Here is a 21824-nt window from a genome sequence, read left to right as displayed (position 1 = left end):
CAGATAGAATGACGAGAGAAATGGGCTATAACTAGTTGGAAGCCAAAAATAAGCCTCCCCTGGACTTAATGAAACCGCTGTGTCCTTATTGTTTGCTGTGATCCTACTTAAGAGCGCCAAGAGAAAAAAATCATAACATATGAGAAAAGAATGTGCTCACAAGCAGAATAGTAATTTCTCGGCTTACTGTGTGTTCCCGCTGGTGCATGTTTACACTGGCTCAACCTCAGATGCATCAGGCGCGGTGTACAAACCATTTCGCTGCACCTACACTGACAATTTGCTGAATAAGCTCAGACGTACACCTGAGATCTAAGGGACCTGGAACAACTGCAGAATCATTTTGGTTGTTAAATTTGAAGTTCTTTTTCTAAAATAAACTTCAAGGTCCACTTAATAACAGCCACTGACAGGCAACTGCACACCGCCGAGCTATTGATAGCATAGCTCACAGCTTCTGCAGAAGAGTTTCGGAGAAACAAGGGTGTTATTTTTGAATGTAGCACGACAGAATCTGTCGGCTGTCGTGCTAAATACGGTATAGCAGAGGTTTTTGATGATGCGTAGAACAGATGTGTCACAGATTTTATTTATGCAGATGAAACAAAGCACTGTTTTTCAAGACCTCCGTTATGCATTTCTGCCAGGTTTCAGCTGAGCCTGAGGGCGGTAGCTATGTGTTCCAAGGCTTCATACAGAGTAAAGACTACGGACAGTTTGGGCTACAGCGACTTGGTATGCATTTTTTTCCCCTTCCAATACAGTAATCCTCATTGCCATCTGTCACACATCCATCTAATCATTTTCCATTTTTAATAACATGTTGTGTATGATTAATTTGCATGAATTTTCAAACTTTACTGTGGAATATCTGTGTAGGTTCTCAGTCATCCAGGTCATGGTAGTCTTAAGAGCTTGTTTAAGTTTTTTGAAAATGTTTCACCTCAAAATCAAGAGTCTAATTCAGTCCCAGGTATTTAAACCTTAGCGGGGGGTTGTTGCTTGTCACTTTCCTTCGTGACAGGCTAAATTTGTCTCGATATCTGAGCTGAAGAGGTTGGAGAAGGACACTTAACTCCAGCACACATGCACCAAAGACACTTTTAAAGGCATTCATGTAAAGTATTATTTAAAAAAAACTCAACTACTACCTGAGATACTATATGAATAATATGGCTGTTATACTATTATACTGGCAGCATTCATACACTTAAAGTGCCTTACTCCTCGTACCTGCTTTCAGCCACCTCTTACCTCAACCATACAGCGAGCAGCAGATTATCCACTCCACCATCATTGCCCTTCACTTGTGTGTGCTCTACATTAACGCTGCCATCATCATATGATGGTCTCCAGGAGATTATAGCAGTCACAGTGATCATCATCAGTATGATCATTATGGATATCATCTGGCTGCTGTGTCTCCAACTCCAGCTTTATGATTTTCATCATCGTCGTCATTACCACCAACAGATATGTATCATTCTGGTTTTTTGTCTCTCTATTTTGTTCTTTGCATTTTTTTTCCAATGCATATCCTGCATACAGTCTCTGTTTTTCATTTCCTCTGGTTAAATGTTGCGTTTGCCATGTCGCAGGTTTGAGCGTGAGAGAGAACGTTACGCTCACCGACCCTGAAACCAACGGCTCCACCAACAGCAGTTCTGTCGCTGTCGCCATCCTCGTGCCTTTCTTTGCTCTCATCTTTGCAGGCCTCGGTTTCTATCTCTACAAGCAGCGGTACGTAGTGGACCCTGGTTTCTGCCACACTAGCTGCCGTAGTGGACATCTCTTTGGTTCCCACATGTGAAAGAATGTAGAGTCTGTGTTCCCAGGTTGAGCTTTAGTAATTTACTACACACTTGATGTCAAAGTTATAGACTCCCAGATATTTCTAGATGTCTTCACATTTGCAGCCAGTAGTGGATGGTACACAGCGGCCCACTTCCAGAGTCTGCTTTATCGCAGTAAAGTTCCTCACTCAATACAGTAACTTACTTGTGAGAGACTTCAAAGCCTGATGCAATATTAGTCAACGTATTACCATCTAAAGTGTATTACACAGCAGCATGCTTTAGGTTTTTTAATGAGAATGGCTTTCATACAAAGCGTAATTTGCTATATGTTCACACGTGTAAGTAATGCACAGGGTGTGTATTGTGTGCAGATGGAAGGATTTCCCCTTAATTTAAACGGAATAGCTCTCAGAGCATAGCATGCACATTTTGCACTCATGCAAATTTTGCACTCATTATGTTACCTACCAGAGAAATGGCACAGGGCACCTCTGACTGCTCTTTTCAACAGTAATTACAATTCAGTCTCATTTACCAGCTACAGCAGTCCGGACCAAGATAATGGAAAAGTGTTTATATGATTGGAAGGATGGTAGATAATTGGCTTACTATGTCTAACTAATATGCACCCTTCCATCCTTTTTTTTTTTTCTCCCCAGGAAAACAGATAAAGCGCAGTACACAGGATGCTCTGTCCACGAGAACAACAATGGACAGGCCACTTTTGAGAATCCCATGTATAACACGAACACGAAAGCTGCTGAGGGGAAAGTTGTCCGCTTTGACCCCAATCTCAACACCATCTGCACCATGGTTTGATGTCTATTGAGTATCAGAAAAAGGACCGGAGAAAACGACCTCTCCGGGTTTGTTTCACGTGACTATATATAGACATATTTATATATTTCCCAGTTTCTAAAGTCACCGAATTGCTCAGAAACATAAAGCACACTTTCAGCAACACTTTAAGGTGGTTGCGATCGATCGTATACACAAAGTAAAAGATGAAAGAGTGAGGACGAGTAGGTACCGCACCTATTCAGATTTTCCCCTAGTCTGGTGAAGAGAAGTGTTTTTTTGCACTCTGTGAGTGTTGGCTTTATAAATAAAAGAGCCTGCGGCATATAGATAAAATAGAGTATTTTATACTCTGTAGTATAAATATAGAGGGGTTATTTCGTAATACCAAATGAAAAATTTAATGTTTTCTGTTACAACAAAAAAGAAAAAGAAAAAACTAAACAAAAAAACAAAACAGCCCCGATCTACGCTGTTTTGTTTGCTTTCGTCTTAGTCTTACATCATCCTGATGAGAATTATTTTTCTGTCATGGAGGTGAGGAGCCTCTCAACTGTGAGTTGATCAATCTAATCTGTTTTCTGTTTTCCAAGCAGCGGGGTGTGTAAGCGCAGATGAAGTGGTAGAAGAGAAACAGGCTCTCTTTGAATAGCGTCGATGCTGAAGTCTGTTCAAAGTTATATGGTCAATTATACCTCTTAATTGGGTAGTACCTCCTACTGAGGAAATGTATGGCCAGGGATTTAATTACTGAGGTGCAGCACACTTTTCCGAGTGCCACTGGCAAGGCTTAGGCTTCTGACGACAACAGAGTGCATTTTCTTCACCAGAGATATATTTAGCATTAGTATTTATTGATGTTTGCAATGAATTTGTTTTTGACTGAAATGTTCGCACAGTTTGACAAGGCCAACCGTTCTGTACTTGTCAGTGAATCGGTGATTTTGGGACTTATTAAACTGGTAGCTAGGTTTTCCACTGATGGTTTTTGCCTCTCAGAAAAACTTTGTGCCCCAAATGAGCCAAATCTGGAGTGAAGTAACCCCCGGCCTTGAGCCTGTATATATCAAGAATTTCAAAGTAGGAGTTGCTTGCCTAATTAGTTCAGGTTTTCTTAAAAAACAAGGTCAAGAATAACTACACTGCACAGAACATACAACTGGCCAGGTTTCCCAGAAGTTCATTTAAGCCTGGAAGTCAGTAAATTCCGCAATGATATGTGAGTGGGCAGCCTGAGCCTTTTATTATGTTAATCAATATTTTGACAGCCTTATGTTAGAGTAACTCTTAAAAACAAAATAAGCGCAACTACCCCATCATCTCTAATTTTCAGAGCGGTGTGTGTTCTACAATTCTTTTGGGAAACCGTGCCTTAGTCAGTATATTCTTTATTCATACTCCTACTCTAAGACACTTGATGAATACACGGCCTTGGCCTGTTTTATTAACACTGAAACAATTTGTTTTTGAAACCATCAGCTTCTGCCAACAAATGTACAGTATACACAAGAATTTGCACACTTAAACATGAACCACCATTCATTTTAAACTCCCATCCAAGACCAGTTATGTTTTAAATATTTTAAAAAAAGTATAGAATTTGACACTGTCATCACATTTCTACATCATTGCAGTGCCTTGAATACTGTATGGGCATGTGTTTTTTAAGAAAGACATTACATATATTGTATTAGTAAAACTGCACACTGGTGTAATTTATCTGCACAGTTTGCAATGATTTAGCAGAGTGATGTCAGAGGGTTTATCTGTGACGAGGCATCAAAAAGCAGCTCATAGTTTCATAACTGTGCATGTTGGCAAAAAGTGATCCAGTATAGCAATTGCTGCTATAGTACTTTGTACCACTACGTTGACTCCTGTCATTGCTATTCCATTTTGTACATTTATACAGTTTTGATACTTGATGGCATTCTTTGGCAAGATGTCTTGTGTTATCGATATGTACTATATTTTGCAAGTTTCACATTTCTTATGGATGAAAAAAAAATAATAAATGCATCTGGTCAAAACAGTATACGGTCAGTCTTACACCCAGAGACTCCGGAGTAGAGTAGAATGCTTTTAAATGTACCACACAGTTGTTATCCCGTTCAAAAACCTGTGAATAAGAACATGTACATATAACAAAACTTTTGTAAAGAGATATATTTTTTATGCAATTAAAGCATTTGTAAGTTATTGAATATGTTGTGTAAAATTTCACATGTAAATGTCATGTAAGATCAAAAAAATTTGTATTTTTTCTTTATCAGCAATGTATAAATCGTTAATTTATATATAAAATATAAAATAATGAACATGTGTTGATGATTCTTATTTCTGATTTGCTTGGTTCTGTTAAACTGCAGTTTATTTGCTTTGTAAAGAAAGTTTTAATAAGCACACTTCCTGATTCAATAGGAAGTAAGGAGGTAAGTAACAGCCAGGTGTTGCTAGTCAAATACACTTGATGAATTGGTTACCTGGAAGTGTGAGCACCTCTATAAAAGCGCAAACTTTGGTAATTTGTTGGACTGGAGCATTCAGGTTTGTGTATTAAAACAATGCCAGGAGTGGATTTCATTTTTCATCAGACCATGCAATGCTCAGAAAAACTGCAAAACACCCAAGAGCTAGATCTCAAACCCCACCTGCTTCAGTTACTGTGTTAAATTTCAAAGTTCATGACAGTAGAATTGGAAATAAACTGAAGTATGGCTTGTGTTGAAGTTTGTTTAGGAGACAGCCTCTTCTCTCTTAACATGGCATGAGAGCTTAGATTTGTGAGGTTGCCTCTGAACGAACAGGACTCCTAGAATAATGTTTCTTTGACTGATGAGACCACAGCAGAGATGTTTGGCGATAATGCTAAGCACCATTGATGAAAAGCAAACACCATATCATCAAGATGTTGTCTTGGGCTTGTTTTGCAGCCACAGGACCTGAGCAGCTTGCAGTCATTGAGTCAGCCATGAACTCCTCTGTATATCAAAGTATTGTACAGTCAAATGTGAAGCTTGGTGAAACGAGGTCATACAACAGAACAATGATCTCAAGCACAACAACAAATCTCCAAGAGAAAAAGAAAAGAATGAAGGTGTTTCAGTGCCTCAGTCAAAGTTCAGACCTCAGCCCAGTCGAAATACTATGAGAGAAACTGAGAACGGAGGCAGCATTATAAAGAAACTTCGGACAAAATTCCTTCACAGTGATGTGAGCGACTGATAAAGTCATACAGAAAACAGTTACGTGGTTCTACGTGCTGTTGAATCATTGGGTGTACTTAGTTTGAGGACTACATAGAGTAGATAGATCAGGGGTGTCGAACTCCAGGCCTTGATGGCCGCTGTCCTGCAGGTTTTAGATCTCACCCTGGGTCAACACACATGAATCACATGATTAGTTCATTACCAGGCCTCTGGAGAACTTCAAGATATGTTGAGGAGGTCAGCTGTGATGTATCAAGGACACATCTAAAACGCGCAGGACACCGGCCTCGAGGCCTGGAGTTTGACACCTGTGCTCTAGAGCTTTGAAGTCTGCCATGTGTCAGTGTGATCAATAAATGCAGTCTTACACTTTCAAACAGTGCTTAAAATAAAAAAATGAAAAAAACCTGCTGGATTTTAAAGGTCTCTTTGTCTCTACTGATCCAAATCTTTTTTGTGTGTTGCTTCTTACAAATTTCCTCTGGAATGGGCACAAAAATGAAAATGCATTTCAGTGTACTTGGCTTTGCATACAAAATGTATAACAGGTGTTCTTTGTTCTTTATTTATTTTTAATTTTTTTTCACAATTCTTTGGATTTCAGCAATTTGGATGATTGACCATTTATGCACAATAGAGAGAGCGCAAGTTCTACAAAATGCATGTGAAAATTGAGGCATTTGAGAGAAACAAACCCTGTTCCCCTACAAAGAACTCAATTTACCATGCATGAAAAAGTGTGTGCATTTGTCAACAAGACTACATTTCTAGAAAACAGCGGAAAATAGTGTCTGTGAAGTCTTTTAAGGAAGACAAATTGAACAAATTACAATAACAAAACAAACTATACGAAGGAGAAATTCATTAGTGTCCTACTGATACTGATACTACTGGGAAGAGAGGAGATAACTGTGGTATCACAGTAGAGGTGATCAGCAAGGGAGCGAGGCAGAGATCACAGAATACTCGATAAGGAATGTATGAAGAAGCCTCATAACAATCAACCCGCAAGCACATGAGTGACATGAATTGGTTTGATTTCATCCCGAGGTTAAGCATGCACTTTAATATTTAAGCCTGGGATTTGTGTATGGATTAGAAATATTTGCCAGAAGGATTTTACATTGAAGTTCCACTGAAGCATCATCAAGCAGGCTTTGCCATAGGGGTGATGATGTAAAGTAAGCCGTGCATAGTCGAGGATGTCAGAAAGACTCATGGTGTTTGCTAGGTGTGCGTGTGAAGACCTTTTAAACACTGACGTGACTCTTCTGTTTGTTCTTAGAACAGCATTCGCAGTGTCAGCTTTCTGCTGCAGTTTGTACCACGCCATGCTTATAAATGCACAATTAAGATCTGAAGACTTTGCAAGTTAGTGCAGCAAGCTGATTTCTCTGTCCTGATTATGATATGAGGCATTGGTAGTCTTGGGGCGTGGGCCTGTGACTGGTAAAGAAAATCAGTTTGCAGAGGTGCATGCCCGGGTACAATGATGGGATGTTCCTGCCTCCCTTTGATGTTCAGATACCCTGCGGTGCTCCTCCACTTTCATCAAGGGCTCACCAACATTCCCAGCCAGCTATATTGACACTTTACGTCATAGATGGAAATTTTTATACATCGCTCCAGATTTCCCAACAGGAACTCGTCTGATATGAGTGCCCACTGTTGAGGGAATCGCTTCTTTGCCTGCATCGGATAACAGATTACATTTACAGAGTGAAGCAGAAGCCAGGAAAGTTGCTGGTTTACTGATATGTGAAACTTTTGGCTTTAATGGCCTGAACCGTGAGGTGACTAACCATCCCCTTTCTTGGTATACATTTCTTTTTTTTAAAGAAGTAAATGAACCATTTTAAACCAAGTTAGATAATGTCCTCAGGTGTGTGGACTGCTCGTGATACAAATGGGAAGCTGCTGACAGTAAAATATTAGTGAGAGATGCACTCAAACGCAGATAAAGCTAATGAAAATTTTATTTCTTAGCTTCTATAGGCTTTTTTTCCGTCATTTGTAAGGTTTTTCTATTTTTCCCCACCATGTCTTCCACCAAGAATCAAACCTGAAACACTTCTTTATTTGGAAGATATTTAAGGGACACAAATTCCTAATGAATCATGGCTTTAGTAGAAGTATTTTCGCCAGTCATAACAATAAAATTCATGTAAAGGTTATGTCTTGGAAAATGGACTGGGATTTAATATTCTGAACCGTTTCCGAGAGCAGGGGCTGGAAGAGTTATATAGTTTAATGTACTCTTAATCTTAAAGTGGATGAATAATGTAAATTCCTCTATAACCTTTTCGGCTAAATAAATGTTTAACCCACAGTTAAATCACAGGGCTGCAGGGAAATAGCTTACGGCAGACTGAGGTAGTATATGACGGTTGATATAACTGGGGCCAACAAGCATGATCATAGCAATAAAAAATAAATAAAAAACTGGGGGAGGGTGTGTGTGTGTGTCGAGGGTAGTTAGTGGTGCAGGATTATTGTAGATCCAGAGCACTTTGGGGATTTTGAAGATTCTTACAAAATGATTAGTTATCTGGCAGCTCTCCTCTTAAATCACGACAAAGACATTTACTGTAACATTATTTCCTTCCTCAGTGCTTTAGGTTACAGGTATATCATGGCCTATGTAAATTTTATAGAATACTGCTCACGTGAAGATAAATATGTCGTACTGGACTTCCCAGTACTTTAGGTACTCTACTTAAAGAAAAGAAAGAAAATGTAATGGTCTAACTGACTGGGAAATATAGTTTTTTGTTTTCTTTCCCAGATTTATCGTTGTCGCTGTGAGGATCCCAAACGGCTCATAGAAACTAACTGTAAATTGCCATAACCACCACTACAAAGAATACTTATTTTTTAATATTTTTCCAAGCATTAAGTGTTTTCTTTTAACTTGTAGACAAAGCCAGGATGACAGTTTCTGTCTTTAACATCTTTGTCTATAGCTAAGCAAAGCAAAGCAAATAGGCTTCCTCTTATTTAGCAGATGGACATGAGAGTGGCATCAACTTCTGTCTTCTAATTAGGCAGCTGTCACAGTCGTGGGTTTTGGCCTGGTGTTCTTAGCTTTGTTCTTGTCTTCAGTTAGTCATGTTCTTTAGGTTATTTGGTTTGATTTTGTTCTAAGTTACCTTTTCTATGTTGTTATCAGATTTAGTTCAGCTGTGTGTAGCTCATCGGGTGTTTCCACCCTGCCCTCATCTCCTCCTTATATTTAAACCCTCTGCCTCCTTGCATTCTCTGTTGTGTCATACTGAGTGCTTGCCTGCTTGGATGTGTCCCACCTACATTTGGATTTTTGGACTTTGTTTGGCTGTTTGACTCTTCTTCTTCTACACCCCAAATAAAGAATGATTTCCTGCTCTGATTTCCGTAATTTAAGTCTATGCTTTCCACTACAACGTGCTTCCCAAATAGCAAACCAATCATTTTAGAAGATTAACATTTGAAGATCTTTGTGCCTTTTTTTTAATCAGTGTTTGAAAATACTGACTGAAAATACAAGGGAGAAAAAAATGTTTAATTTAACAAATTTTAGTGGCATTAAACCCTAAAATACACCATGTGTTTGTCAGGTCATGCTGGCAACACAGTAAAGTCTGGCAAATAACAGGTTGTGTTCACTGAATTTCAACATCTGTTGTTTTCTTCTGCAACAGAGGCATACTGACCAGTCATGTGATTTTTGGATTCAAACTGATAATACACATTAAATCATCAAACTTCTGAGAGCCTGACACTCTAAGCTAGATGCCTGATGAAATGATGACACTGTTAACAATGTGCTTCAAACAGCGGTCTCAGACACAGGCTGTGAGATATAATATTAAAAAAATGTATCATTGCCACCTGCTCGTAGCTCTTTATCCGCACTTACCTCGACATGCAGATCAGAGGATACCTGGAAGGGGAATTACAAAGCCTTACATATGACCTTGATATAGCATACGCATGCTGTGAACGCTGTAGCTTTTGGTGGCACATGACAACTTTGATCTAATTGCTCACAGGGTGCCCGACTTAATAGCTCCCCCGTTTCCACCAATTAATTGTGTAAATTTTATAATTTAGCTCCTAATGCCTTGTGACGCGCTCCTGAAGGGAGCTGACTCAGTGTGATGTAGAAAAAAAGAAGAAGAAAATACGCCTGCACACATATATTGTATATTTTCCACATTCTTTGAAAAAGATGCTTTTGACCAGCCAATCACATCTGCCACATGCTGCATTCTTCGTTGCAGCAAAATCACTTCTCCCACAAGGCAAATCCTCAAGACATCAAACCGAAGCTGGTAATGTACTCCTCTGTTTGGAGGATGAGCCTTACAAAGGACGTGCTTTTTTTTAAAAAAAAACACGGTGCATTATTGTAATTTCATCAGCTCACAAAGCCTCAATCATAGCAGTCATCCAAACCCAAAAAACAAAACCCTCCTACGCTTTCCAAAATTCCCTGCAGGAAGATCCAGAGAAAAGAAACAGAGGAGCCTGTTTGGATCACTCTGTTTTGTCATTGAGTTGTTGGACGTCTTAATTGAAAGAATATGTAATATTTTATTCAGAGTTTCAGAACAACTGCGCTGCATTTCTTCTCTGTTTTTTTTATTTTCTCAAATTTATCTCTTAGATTTTGCTAATACTGTAACAAACACATCCCGCTGATTTTCTTGCTTTTCTTTGAGTGAACAGTAGCTACGCATGACACAACAAGAAACACAGACTTTATTGTGAGGCAAATCTGTACATTAGGAAGACACAGAACATCACAGCAAGTGCATTTATTCCATATTCTTGCCCGACAGAGCTAGTGATTCACTTTTCCTTTGTGTGGCTTGGCTGTCTTATGAATGGAAAGAATATCAGATAATGCGCTCCACAGACTTCACCAGCATAAAACAACCTGACACCCGAGGACACACTTAAAAAAAAACATGATGGTTCGGGACACTGATTCGAATATTTATACTGCAACATTTTGAGAAACACATGAAGGGGAAATGCTGCAGTTAATGTATGAGCCATGAATTAATACATGACATTTCATCCTGTCGATGAAGCGCTCGGGCATGATATACAACCTCTCAGTAAAGAACTGTCGTGCAAATCATAGGGCTCTGAAATTTTGGATATGTTATCATGCAAGCTCTGCAGGAAGTATAAGTCGTGTACGTCAAGTGTGTCACGTGATGCTATCTGAGCATATGATTGAGTACTTTTTTTCTCCATGTGAGGAATAATTACATGGTCTCATGTTGATGTGCCACAGCCTGCAGCAACTATTGAAAAGGAGCGGCTGACGTTGTCCATTAAAGTCACACGGAGAAGCGCCAAAGCTGCCTGTTGCAAAGATTTGAGTCAGCCAAGTGGCAGATCTAAACGCAGGTTTATTTATTTTTGTGTTTAGTGGGTTTGTCTTTCCTTTCTTAAGCACTATTCAGCATTTGGTTACTAACCGTGAGCTTAAATATATCACAGTGGGAGGAAAGGCACCAGAGGTGGTGTGTGAATAGTTATTAAGGAGCAATTTTGATGTCAAGGATCACTGGATGAGGTGTGTTTTTTGTACACCCTTCTGTTCAGAGTAAAAGCAGAAAAACAAAAAGGCAGAGCTGCATTCTGGGATTCAGGGAACCGCCTCAGCTCACCATCTTTATCCATCCGATCTGATTTATCAGTAGATAAATCCAAATAGCTCGCTTGTTTGAACACACATTTAATACATTCATTCTAGATGTTTACTCTACATAATGGCTGTGTATTTTGCTGCTTGTAGGCAGCATAATGCATAAAGTGAAGAGTGTGAAAGCAGTTACAGTCTCTTCAGAGACAGTTTGATGGATGACCCGAACTGTCCCCACAGTCTGCTGCCGCTTCTGTTTGGCTCGTCACTAAATTTCGCCAAACCGTCTTCTCGGACCAGAGCAACATGTTAAGGAGGTGTGTGCGTCATCTCCTCCCAGTCTTATTCAAATCTGACTTATAGCAGGCCTGTATAACAAGAACGTGAGCTTCATGTAATTAAATCACAAAATTATCAAAGCTCAAAGCTTGTTTATAGGAAAGATTTGTTTGGCTATGACTCTAGCTGGTCCCGTTTTTGTCCTCTCCAGATTCCAAAGAATGTGCCATCTGGCCACAATTTTCAACTGTGAGGTTATTTCTGAACTTTATGCCATTTTTCTGGGTTTTGCACCATTTGGAGACAAATAACAAGATGACTTGCTTTCCCCTGCTGATTTTTACAACCTCGTTTCCAAAATGTTGGGACACTATGTAAATGAATATAAACACACTCAATTTGTTTGATGCCAGTAGCATGTTTCAGAAAGTTAGGAGCATGTTTCCTATTTTGTTTCATTAGCTCTTTTTTCTTTCTTTTTGGAACTGCCTTCTTTAAGCAGACTAATGAGACCAGCTCCTGTAGGAAAATACTTTAGTCCCATCCTTACATGGTAAAAGATTTCAGCTGCTCAGAAACTCAGGCTCCTCTGTATTTATTTTATAACCCTATGATGTTTTCAGTGGGTGACAGGTCTGGACTATATGCTGGCCAGTTTAGCACTAGGACTCCTTTACTGCAAAGCACTGATGCTTACTGTGGCTCCAAAACATGTATATACATCATTAGGCAAGAACAGTGTTATTGCATATATGCAAGGTCCCCATCCCTGTGCTCTGCCTTTTGACCCATACAGCGATCAAAGCTCCGTGGTCCTTTCCCTCTTTACCCTAGAGCAGGGATGTCGAACTCCACCCCTCGAGGGCCGCTGTCCTGCAGGTTTTAGATCTCATCCTGGGTCAACACACCTGAATCAAATGATTAGTTCATTACCAGGTTTCTGGAGAACTTCAAGACACGTTGAGGAGGTCATTTAGCCATTTAAATCAGCTGTGATGGATCAAGGACACATCTAAAACCTGCAGGACACTGGCCTCGAGGCCTGGAGTTCAACACTACTTGCCACTAATGCCAGTGGCATTAGTGGCAAGTAGTGGCAGCGAAAATTGGCAAGATACTATCCACTTGTTTGGTGGTGGTCAGAGGGCCCAGTGGCACCAGTGTCCGGCAGCCTCACCTCTGTCAGTGTGCCCCAGGGCAGCTGTGGCTACAATGTAGCTTGCTATCACCAGTGTGTGAGTGGGTGAATGACTGAATGTAGTGTAAAGCGCTTTGGGGTCCTTGGGGACTAAGTAAAGCACTATTCAAATGCAGGCCATTTACCATTTTTAAACATAAAATGAACATATAGGAGTTTTTTAGTTTTTTGTTTAGTTTGTTTTTAAATTTCATTTACATTTAACATGTTTTCAGTTTATGATAGGGATTTAATGATATGTAAATCGTTACATTTGCATGTAATAGTATTCCAACATTTTTGGAAACAGGGGGATTAAACAGTATAAAGTGCTATGCAAAGTTTAAAAACAAAGAGCAAGACCTTTAAGTAAGTGAAACATCATCATCTTTACATATTCAAAGATTTTATGGTTGTGCCCTCGTACAACAACTAATAGGAGGTGCCTTGTAGGCTATTACAATATGAATATGTTAACATGTCGATTAATTCTCAGTATTAACTTGAGGGTATCATATTGTATGAAGAGTTTAAAAAAAAAAAAAGAAGTAGTAACTAACTGAAATCTAAAAGGCTCTTCAGGATCTTCCACTCAGACTCTACAGAGGCCTTTTGTTCCCATCGCTGGCATAGACATACTATAGCTGTTGGCACAAATGAGAGTGCAGGAAGGAGAGATGATTCGAAGGTACATAATGTTATTTCTTGATGTACAAAAGCTTGAATAACAAAAGTAGTCCAGACACCAAGGAAGTGACACAGCAGAGTGTGTCCTGAATGAATGTGGCAACAAGGACAGGTCAGCCTGGAGGAGTATACGACAGTGCTGCTAGCTGTCAGGCCCTCGTGTGTCCGCCTCTTCTTTATTCTGCCCGTCCATGCAGGACTGGTCTATTCAACATGTCTGTGTGACTGCTCGCCAGGTTACCATGGCGTTTCAGTGTTTATCACAAGTCTGAAAAGAGGGATTTTGGTGACCAAAGCGTCCTTTATCCAGTGCCACCAAGAGCTGAGCATTTTCCATTTTTCCATTTTGGTTTTGACACACTGATTCAAAAACCCCTGTGAATATTTAAGGACCTCGGAGAAAGAAAAATCTGATGTTTTGTGGCTTCTTGACTTGAGCTGGCACTATCAGGGCTCGATTAAAACACTCAGCTCTGATGTGTCCTAAAATTTTTTTTAATGCTGATAATGAGATATGTAATTTTTACAGACTTTTTGTGTAAGTACAACATTTTTACCTTTGGATTTTCAGCAATATCACGTATCTGCATTACTTTTATCAGCCAATATTTAAAAAGTTAAAAAATTACAGTTTTAGAGAAATGAAGTCAAACAGAGTTTTTTCATCCAAATCAAAGCCTTGTAGGGACAAGGTAAAAAACTTGGGCGTGTGGTTTGACATGGTGCTCTCTTTCGAGTCTCATGTAAAAGAGATAACAAAGACTGCCTTTTATCATTTGAGGAACATCGCCAGAATCAGACAAGTTTTGTCAAGCGATACTGCAGAGATTCTTGTCCATGCATTTGTGTCCTCACGTATTGATTATTGTAATGCTCTTCTTTCTGGGCTACCAAAGAAAAGTTTTAGAGGTCTACAGATGGTGCAAAATGCAGCTGCTTGCATTTTAACAAGAACTGGGAAATTTGAGCACATTACCCCTGTTCTGAGATCTCTGCATTGGCTACCTTGTCAGGTTCGAGCAGATTTTAAGGTCCTGCTGCTCACCTACAAGGCTTTAAACGGACTGGCACCTTCATACCTCTCCGACCTTTTACATCTTTACGTTCCATCCCGTGCTCTCCGATCTCGGGACTCTGGCCTTCTAAAGGTCCCTAGAGCCAGAAAAAAGACAATTGGAGAGCGTGCTTTTTCTTTTCGTGCCCCGTTTCTGTGGAACAACCTCCCTCAAGATGTTAGGCAGGCATGCTCTGTGGAGGTTTTTAAAACTAAGCTGAAGACACATTTGTTCACCTTATCTTAGAAGTCTTAATTCTATGGCTTTTAGTTTTTACATTTTTACTGTTTTTAACTTGCATTGTGTCTTTTACCTGTATTGCTATGTATCGCTTTTATTATTTTTTTTATCTTTTTAGTTTTAAATAGTTGTACAGCACTTTGTTTGAAAGCGCTTTATAAATAAAGTTATTATTATTATTATTATTATTATTATTAACCCTTTAAAGTCTTTTCAGTAGTTATTGAATACACGGTTAAAGCCACTAACACTTTTCTTTTTATTCAGTGTTTCTCTATAGTATCAAGTGCTTGTGAAGAATACTGTTTCAGATGGGAAACAAGATCTTTTGTGGGTATTTATTAGAAGCTCAATAATCAAAAAGTGGATGGTTTTATGTTGACAGTGTTCTAACAACATTAAAAAAGTAGCCTATGTTCCCTCTTGTAAAATTTCTAAAACTCTGTTTATAATAGCCTCCATTACTTTTGGGAAAGAGACTGAAAAATAGAGCGTCATGATCTATAAATTCACTTGCAGCAAGGTTTTTCACATCAGCTTTCCATAAGACAACTAAATGTAAAATCCTTTATGGAACTTTCAGATCATTTCTAAGGTATTTAGTAAACAAATAAGGAGCTATACACTCAGGATTTCATGCAGAAAGATTGCTCAGATAAACCCCGTTTCCCTCCCCAGTTAAAGAAACTCTCAAAATACCATGTAAGATTATTAACCAAGCGAACTGTGTCATTAAACCAGCTGACATTTGACCACTGGGTGGTGGCAGCAGTTGTTCCTCTTGTCAGAGCCATAGCGGCAATGAGATGCCACTGTCAGTTATTGCTCTATGGTTGTCATTGCTCATGTGAAATCCATTTTCTCTGTTTGAATACACTCTGTCAGGGAAGAAAAGATCCAAACTAAAATCTTCTCTGCCCAGTTTTTGACAGGGAGCATCTGACAGCAAATGGCTGCCTGGCCTCTTCACAGCCGAGCGACATCCATCTGTCCTGGACTGCCTGCTGTCTTTCACAATGGCTTCATTTTCTTTATACTGGTTTGCACTTACTTTACTCCTCTGGACTTGATTATCTGCCCTGCTGAAGGAGACTTTCACAGTCATCCGTTGAGTCATCCGTTCATATAGTAAGAATGTTTTTTATGCATATTGCACGTTATAAAATAACTCTGGTTAAACAATAAAAGGAAATCTATTTGTGTCCCATTAGATTTCTGCTCATATAGTCATAAACAGGGCTGCGCCTGCCTCGTATGACTGTGAGAGAGAAACTGTGATTGATGTTTTTCTGTTGCTGTTTTGCATATACGGCAACAATAGCTGTCAATCATCCGGTGATAAACATCAGTAATTTGATCCCTGTTTTGTCACACGCTTTCCACAACAAAAATCTCTGCATCATTAGATATGTGTGCTGCAGGAATACGTAAGGACGAGGAGACTTCTCCATGATGACGACTGCTCTTAACCCGGAGGGATTTCACAGAGCTCCAACCAATATTTGACCTGGCAGCTTGTACCCAGCCTGTCAGACACTGCCATGGCTTTGAAGGAACTTTCCCTCAATGTTTTCACACCATCACGACACCCCACTCTACTCCGAATCGTCCCAATCGTCCCAAACTCATGTGGCGTCTTAATGCCATTAGAAAGCAGTCGGAATGCCCTCAGCTGGTCGCATGAGAGGCCTTTTAATGTCTCGAACAACTGACTGAGGTTAAAAATGAGGACGATTCGCGCGCAAAAATGGGAGCGTTTCCACAACTGTCCACGTGCAAATAAGTGTAAATCATTTGAAGGTAGACGAAACACGCCCGTGACATCTTTAGCACTCTCGCAAATGTGGTTGTCGGTCAGCAGCGCGGTTATTAACCTGAAACCATTTGGAAATTCAATTTGGTGACACAGCTGTGCGAGAATTGTTGAAACACATGAAAATTACCAGGGAGCTATTTGTGACTGATTAATGCAATAATGACTTTCATTATCAGCAAAGTAACACAATGTGTGACTGAGCTCTGAGCTAAATACAAAAAAAGAAAACATAGAAAAAAGAAGAAGTTAATTTGGTGCATTCTTTAAAAAGTGAGACTGAGTCAGAGAGGAGCTGGAGAGAAAAGATTGCCAAAGCCAAAAAATCCAACAGAATTCGTTTAGTGTGGGAGAGATGTTTGCATACACTGTGTGGGTTTTTTTTTTTTCATTATTGCCTCCTCCTGCATACCTTTAACCTGTAAGATTAGAGGATACAATTAGACATGACTAGCATCAGAGCCCAGAAATGGTCAAAGTGATGATTCTGATATTGAATTTTTTCTTTCTGAGCGGACTCGCACGCTGCTTTATCAGTCCAGCTCATTTATAGTACGCTGCCAGATCTGGGAAACTGCTTCAGAAAGAAGAGGTGATGTGACACTTTACATGACGCGTAAAAGGCCAGTCTCTGACAGTACAGCTGCTGGTTGTGAGCACAGCTGCAGCTCCTCTGCTGGTTTGTGATGTTGTGGTTGGATGTTGCTCGGAATCTGGCTGTCACTGTGGGAATGTTGTGCCTGGGTGCGGTTGGTGTTCAGACTTCAGCCGTTGCTGCGCTGCTGCGGAAATGTCCTACTGCTACCATTTGAACGTCCCGTGATACGTGTCTTCCCCAAAGACCAGAGTAGTCCTAAACGTGCACGCACGACGGCTGCGTGGAATCGGTGTTGGACCCATTAAGAGCAACACGTCCCGCCAAGAATTGTAACAAGCAAAGCACAGCCATGGCTACAGCCAGAGTTACAGCTGTGTCAGAGCTAGAAGATCAGCGCTAGTCTCTGTGCAGATTTGTGCCTCCGCAGAGATTCTCTCTGTGGTCACAGCCAGTGGCAGTCTACTACATGCAGTAGTACATGGATGTGTTACCTTCTGTTGTCTTTATAGAGGTTTTCCTCTTTGACATCACTTTCACTTTGGACTTGAAGTTTATTTGGTTTAGGCGACAAAACTACTTACTCACAATGAGTAGTTGGGGAAATGTTTTCACTGGGCTGTAATTGGAAACTCGTAGTTATTTAAGGAGGAGTAGAGCTAATTAGCTAGAATAAGGTGACAGTAGAAGCTTTTTCAGAACTTACAAGAAACTTCTAAATTGCATGCACTGCAACTCACCGCACTCTCTAAAAACATTTCAATAAATTCCTTAAGCCAATAATGATTATCTTAACCCACATGTTTAGAGAACTGGAGTAAAGCAAAAGGCCTATATATGCCTGTGCTTGTTTATAGGAAGAAACTATTGTGACTTTTTCAAGCAATTTAAGTCACTACAGCTTTTCTAAATAGGTATGTTTTGCTAAGTATACTGCATCACTATCTCACTTTGTTATTTAAAATTGTGACTGTACTGGGTTTGTTTATTTCACAGGCTCCTAATGGTGCCAGAGCTAAGTTTCTTAATTGCTGGGATTGTTGCAAAGCAAAAATTCAACACTATGATATTATGGGCTAAAACGACTTTCTTTGTCCTCTGGTGACTAGTCTCATACTTTTTTTTGTTTTAGACGCACTGTTATAACCAAAATAATATTTAAATAGTGCAATGTGGCATTATTTTTTTCACCAAAGTGTAGGAAAACTTTCCTTTTCTTAGGGTCAACTGACTTGCGGTGTTTGCTTTAGAGGCCTTAGAGTAACAGGGGCACCATTAAACTGCTCCACAGTCCCACTGAAAAATTGATTGGTATTTTCAGACAAAAGAAAACGAGAGCCCTCTCCAAAGACCACATTTTTGACACCAGAACTGCATAAAACAAATCACCGATGTGTATTCTCTCGAAGTTCGAAAAACAGTGATTGGAGGTATCACCTTCCATTTATATTTATTTGTCTGAGAGGCTGCAGTGAGCAGAATCAGTCATTTTTGTGTCTTTCACGGAGAGCACTCCTCTCCATAACAAGCTGGCCACTCATACAGCTGACAGACATCAGTAATTAGCAGTTTGAGCTGTATGCACAGACTTGACTGGCACTTCACAGTGTTGATACACGCTGATGCACAACATATACAAAACTTTGGGAATAACACAGTCATGTGAAAAAGAAAGTTTTCGCTCTTTGCAGTCTTGTGGAAAACCAAGTGCACCCTTATTGCTTCAATAGGAATTAAGAGGGAAAGGAGCAGCCAGGTGCTGCTATAATCAAATGTACTTGATTAATTTATCATCAGCGAGTGTAACCACCTCTTTACAAGTTTATCAGTTTGCTCTTTGCTCTTTAGTGGGAGACTAATGAAGTCATACACACAAGATTACGTTGAGCTATTCCCGCTAAAGGCGGATCTACATGCTACTGAATCATTGGGGTGCACTTAGTTTTTCTAGTTTAGTTTCTATTAAAACTTTCTTTTTCATCTTGTTCACATTAGTTATAACTGGAAATATCGAATTAATATTTCAGTTAGTGGAGTTTTTGCCATTAGTGTCACTTGGTGAGTCCTAACAGATTTGGCACGCAGGTCATTCTAAATGGCTGATTAGCTCTGAAACTGTTTATAGCTATATTTCTGATTGGTTGACTGCTCTTGAGGCATTTTGGAAGCCAGGACCTGTCTCGTTCTCAGATAAATGGATGAAGGCTCCTGTCTGAAATGGATTTACACACATTTCAATCTGTCTAACCCAATTTAGTCATTTAGAAATGGGGTTTTTAAAGTAAAATCCCAAAGGCAGTAATAGAGGTTTAAGTGAGAGTTCTTTTCACCTTATCCAATTATTTCATCTGATCATTTGTTACAAAGTTGAATCAGCCATCCAGCTTCAGCTCTTTTAGCCAACTTATTTAGCGTTAACTTTTTGGCAGCAAGTAGCAGACAATAAAGGGCATTAGCAAAAACCCTGCATTAGATAGTCTAGCAGCCCTTTAATATGTTTATGTTCACGACAAATTAGGACAGATGAAAGTGACTTCTCGCGGACTATTGCAGTTAATGTAAGTTGGGTATGTCGGCACAACCGCTGACGACACCTAAAAAGTGAAGTTTCTCATTGAATATGTTTTGATAGACTTCCTGAAGATTATTTATAATTCAGTAATGGAGTGCTCATTGTAGGCACAGCTAATGTAAACTCTGACTCTAATAAGGATAAATTCATGTGGAATTGTGCTCTCTGCTACAGTACTGTAATATATTAAATCAACTGTGGATAACAGTCATTTATTCACTTAATTATGTCCATTGAGTTAGTTTGACTGCAGCTGTGCCTTTTGTATTACACTCATTTGCTTAACAAGATAATGTAAGTCATTCTAAAACTCAATGCAATGCTGATTTGGCCCTGATAATAAGTCAAAACGCTGTCAGAATTGTGCATTTCATTGAAATAATATTTCTTACTAGGCACAGCCAGACTAGCTCATATTATTAAGTGTAGCACAGTGCAGGGTGTCTCATAATTTAGAGTAACACATGCATTCCCACTGTGCAGCGTGAGCCGCTGCACAACTCTCCCATCAGCCATACATTCTGCTGAAAGTCTACATTAGCAGCTTCAGAAGGGTTGTAAATTAGAAATGAAGAGGCATCTAGTGGTTCAGACCCTGCGACCCGTGCCGGGGCTCTCTGAGGCAACACAAACCACAATTTCAATTCTCCAAATAAATCCATCTGTGGCCAGAGCGGGCGAGAAGTAGTATTTCACCGCTGCACACGGAAGAAAGAGAGACTCATATGATGGCTACATCTCCCCTTCTCCAGTGACACCAGAACACTCCTCTCTGTGGTCCTCGGCCCCTAAAGCCCCAAAGAGGATCGTAGCAGTCTTACAAAACAGAGCTGTCACAATCTGTCTGCATTGAGACAGAGGACAGACTCAAAGTTATGTCTCGCTTCCTGCCTGCCTTTTCTTCTTTTGTTTTCTATTCTTTCCGATATTTTTTAAGTTTTTTCTATTTTTCTGTCTTAAAGGATGGATGGATGGATGTTTAGATTGATAGATTTCTTCTTCCATTCTGCATATCACGATCTGGATACAGCTCTCTGCTCTGCACACATTCTGATCCATGTGGCTCCCGCCTCATGTGTTGCTTGTGTTTGGACAGCGCTGAGGCAGTCAGATCTGTGTTAAATGTGGCCTCACACTGGGCTCCACACTGATTGGTGTGTCAACACAGGCTGGATTTCAACTGCCTGCTCAAATGTGACTGTGTTTGTTGTGTCGCCCATTCAAATCCGACCGAGATCTGATGAATAGGTGAGAACAAGCTCATCAGATTTGAGCAGGCAGTGTAAACCTAGTCTGTGTTGACTGACACACCAATCAGTGGAGAACAGAGCGAGAGTTTGTGTTTGCTTGGGGGGGGGGGAAGTCACTTTGCCTTCAGACATGATTTATTTTGTTCCTTTTTTATGTTATTCTTTATTTGTCGCTGCACAGGAAGGACAATGTTTTCTTTTCTTTTAGTAATAAGGAACAGAAAGATCACATGTAGATGAAAGAAATGAAGGATTTGATCTGAGTTGTTAAAATGACGAGGCAGCCGGTTTAAGGAAGCTCTCTGGAGGATTTCATGTTGCTGGTTGGGTGGGTGAGGCGGCAGAGTGAGAAGGGTTTTCGGGGCGGGGGAGGAGAGGAGGAGAGTCACATCCAAATCACTGCAATTAGCAGAAGCACGGGAGACTAGTGCCCCCCAGTGTTTGCTTAATGTATAAATAATTTCTGTACATCAGGGGGAGACTATCTGGCTTAAAAAGAGAAAAAGAAAAAACTCGCATCGAATTCTGTGTATTTTGCTCTTGCTTTGTTTTTTATGTATACACAACTATAGTCACTCAGAGACACACCTTTAATTATACAGTTATGTTAGGTAATTGTGTTTAAAATCCAAATAAAGCTACAGGACTGCAAAATAGTTTTTGCTTTCTTTAAGATTTGAATTATGATCATCATGTATGTGATCGCTTTAAATAT

The 21824-nt window shown here is 39.8% G+C and overlaps 1 protein-coding gene across 4 annotated transcripts in view; it reads left to right on the top strand.

Moving 5' to 3' along the window:
* Positions 1-3040, top strand: part of LOC113032123 (CUB and sushi domain-containing protein 3-like) — a 245265-nt gene extending 242225 nt beyond the window's left edge. For 3 of the 4 annotated variants that reach the window (XM_026184799.1, XM_026184798.1, XM_026184797.1), the window contains 3 exons: positions 648-735; positions 1599-1740; positions 2456-3040. In XM_026184799.1, coding sequence (XP_026040584.1) covers positions 648-735; positions 1599-1740; positions 2456-2615 — 390 coding nt within the window. In that variant the 3' untranslated portion in view covers positions 2616-3040. Of the gene's footprint in view, positions 1-647; positions 736-1243; positions 1478-1598; positions 1741-2455 lie in introns of all 4 variants that reach the window. The other variant, XM_026184796.1, reaches the window with a different exon arrangement.
* The last annotated feature ends 18784 nt before the right edge of the window (positions 3041-21824 follow it).

This window comes from Astatotilapia calliptera, chromosome 11 (genome assembly GCF_900246225.1).
Source record: "Astatotilapia calliptera chromosome 11, fAstCal1.2, whole genome shotgun sequence".
NCBI classification, from domain to species: domain Eukaryota; kingdom Metazoa; phylum Chordata; class Actinopteri; order Cichliformes; family Cichlidae; genus Astatotilapia; species Astatotilapia calliptera.
Note: the sequence above shows the minus strand (reverse complement) of the source record. Positions and strands in the feature narration are given on the sequence as shown.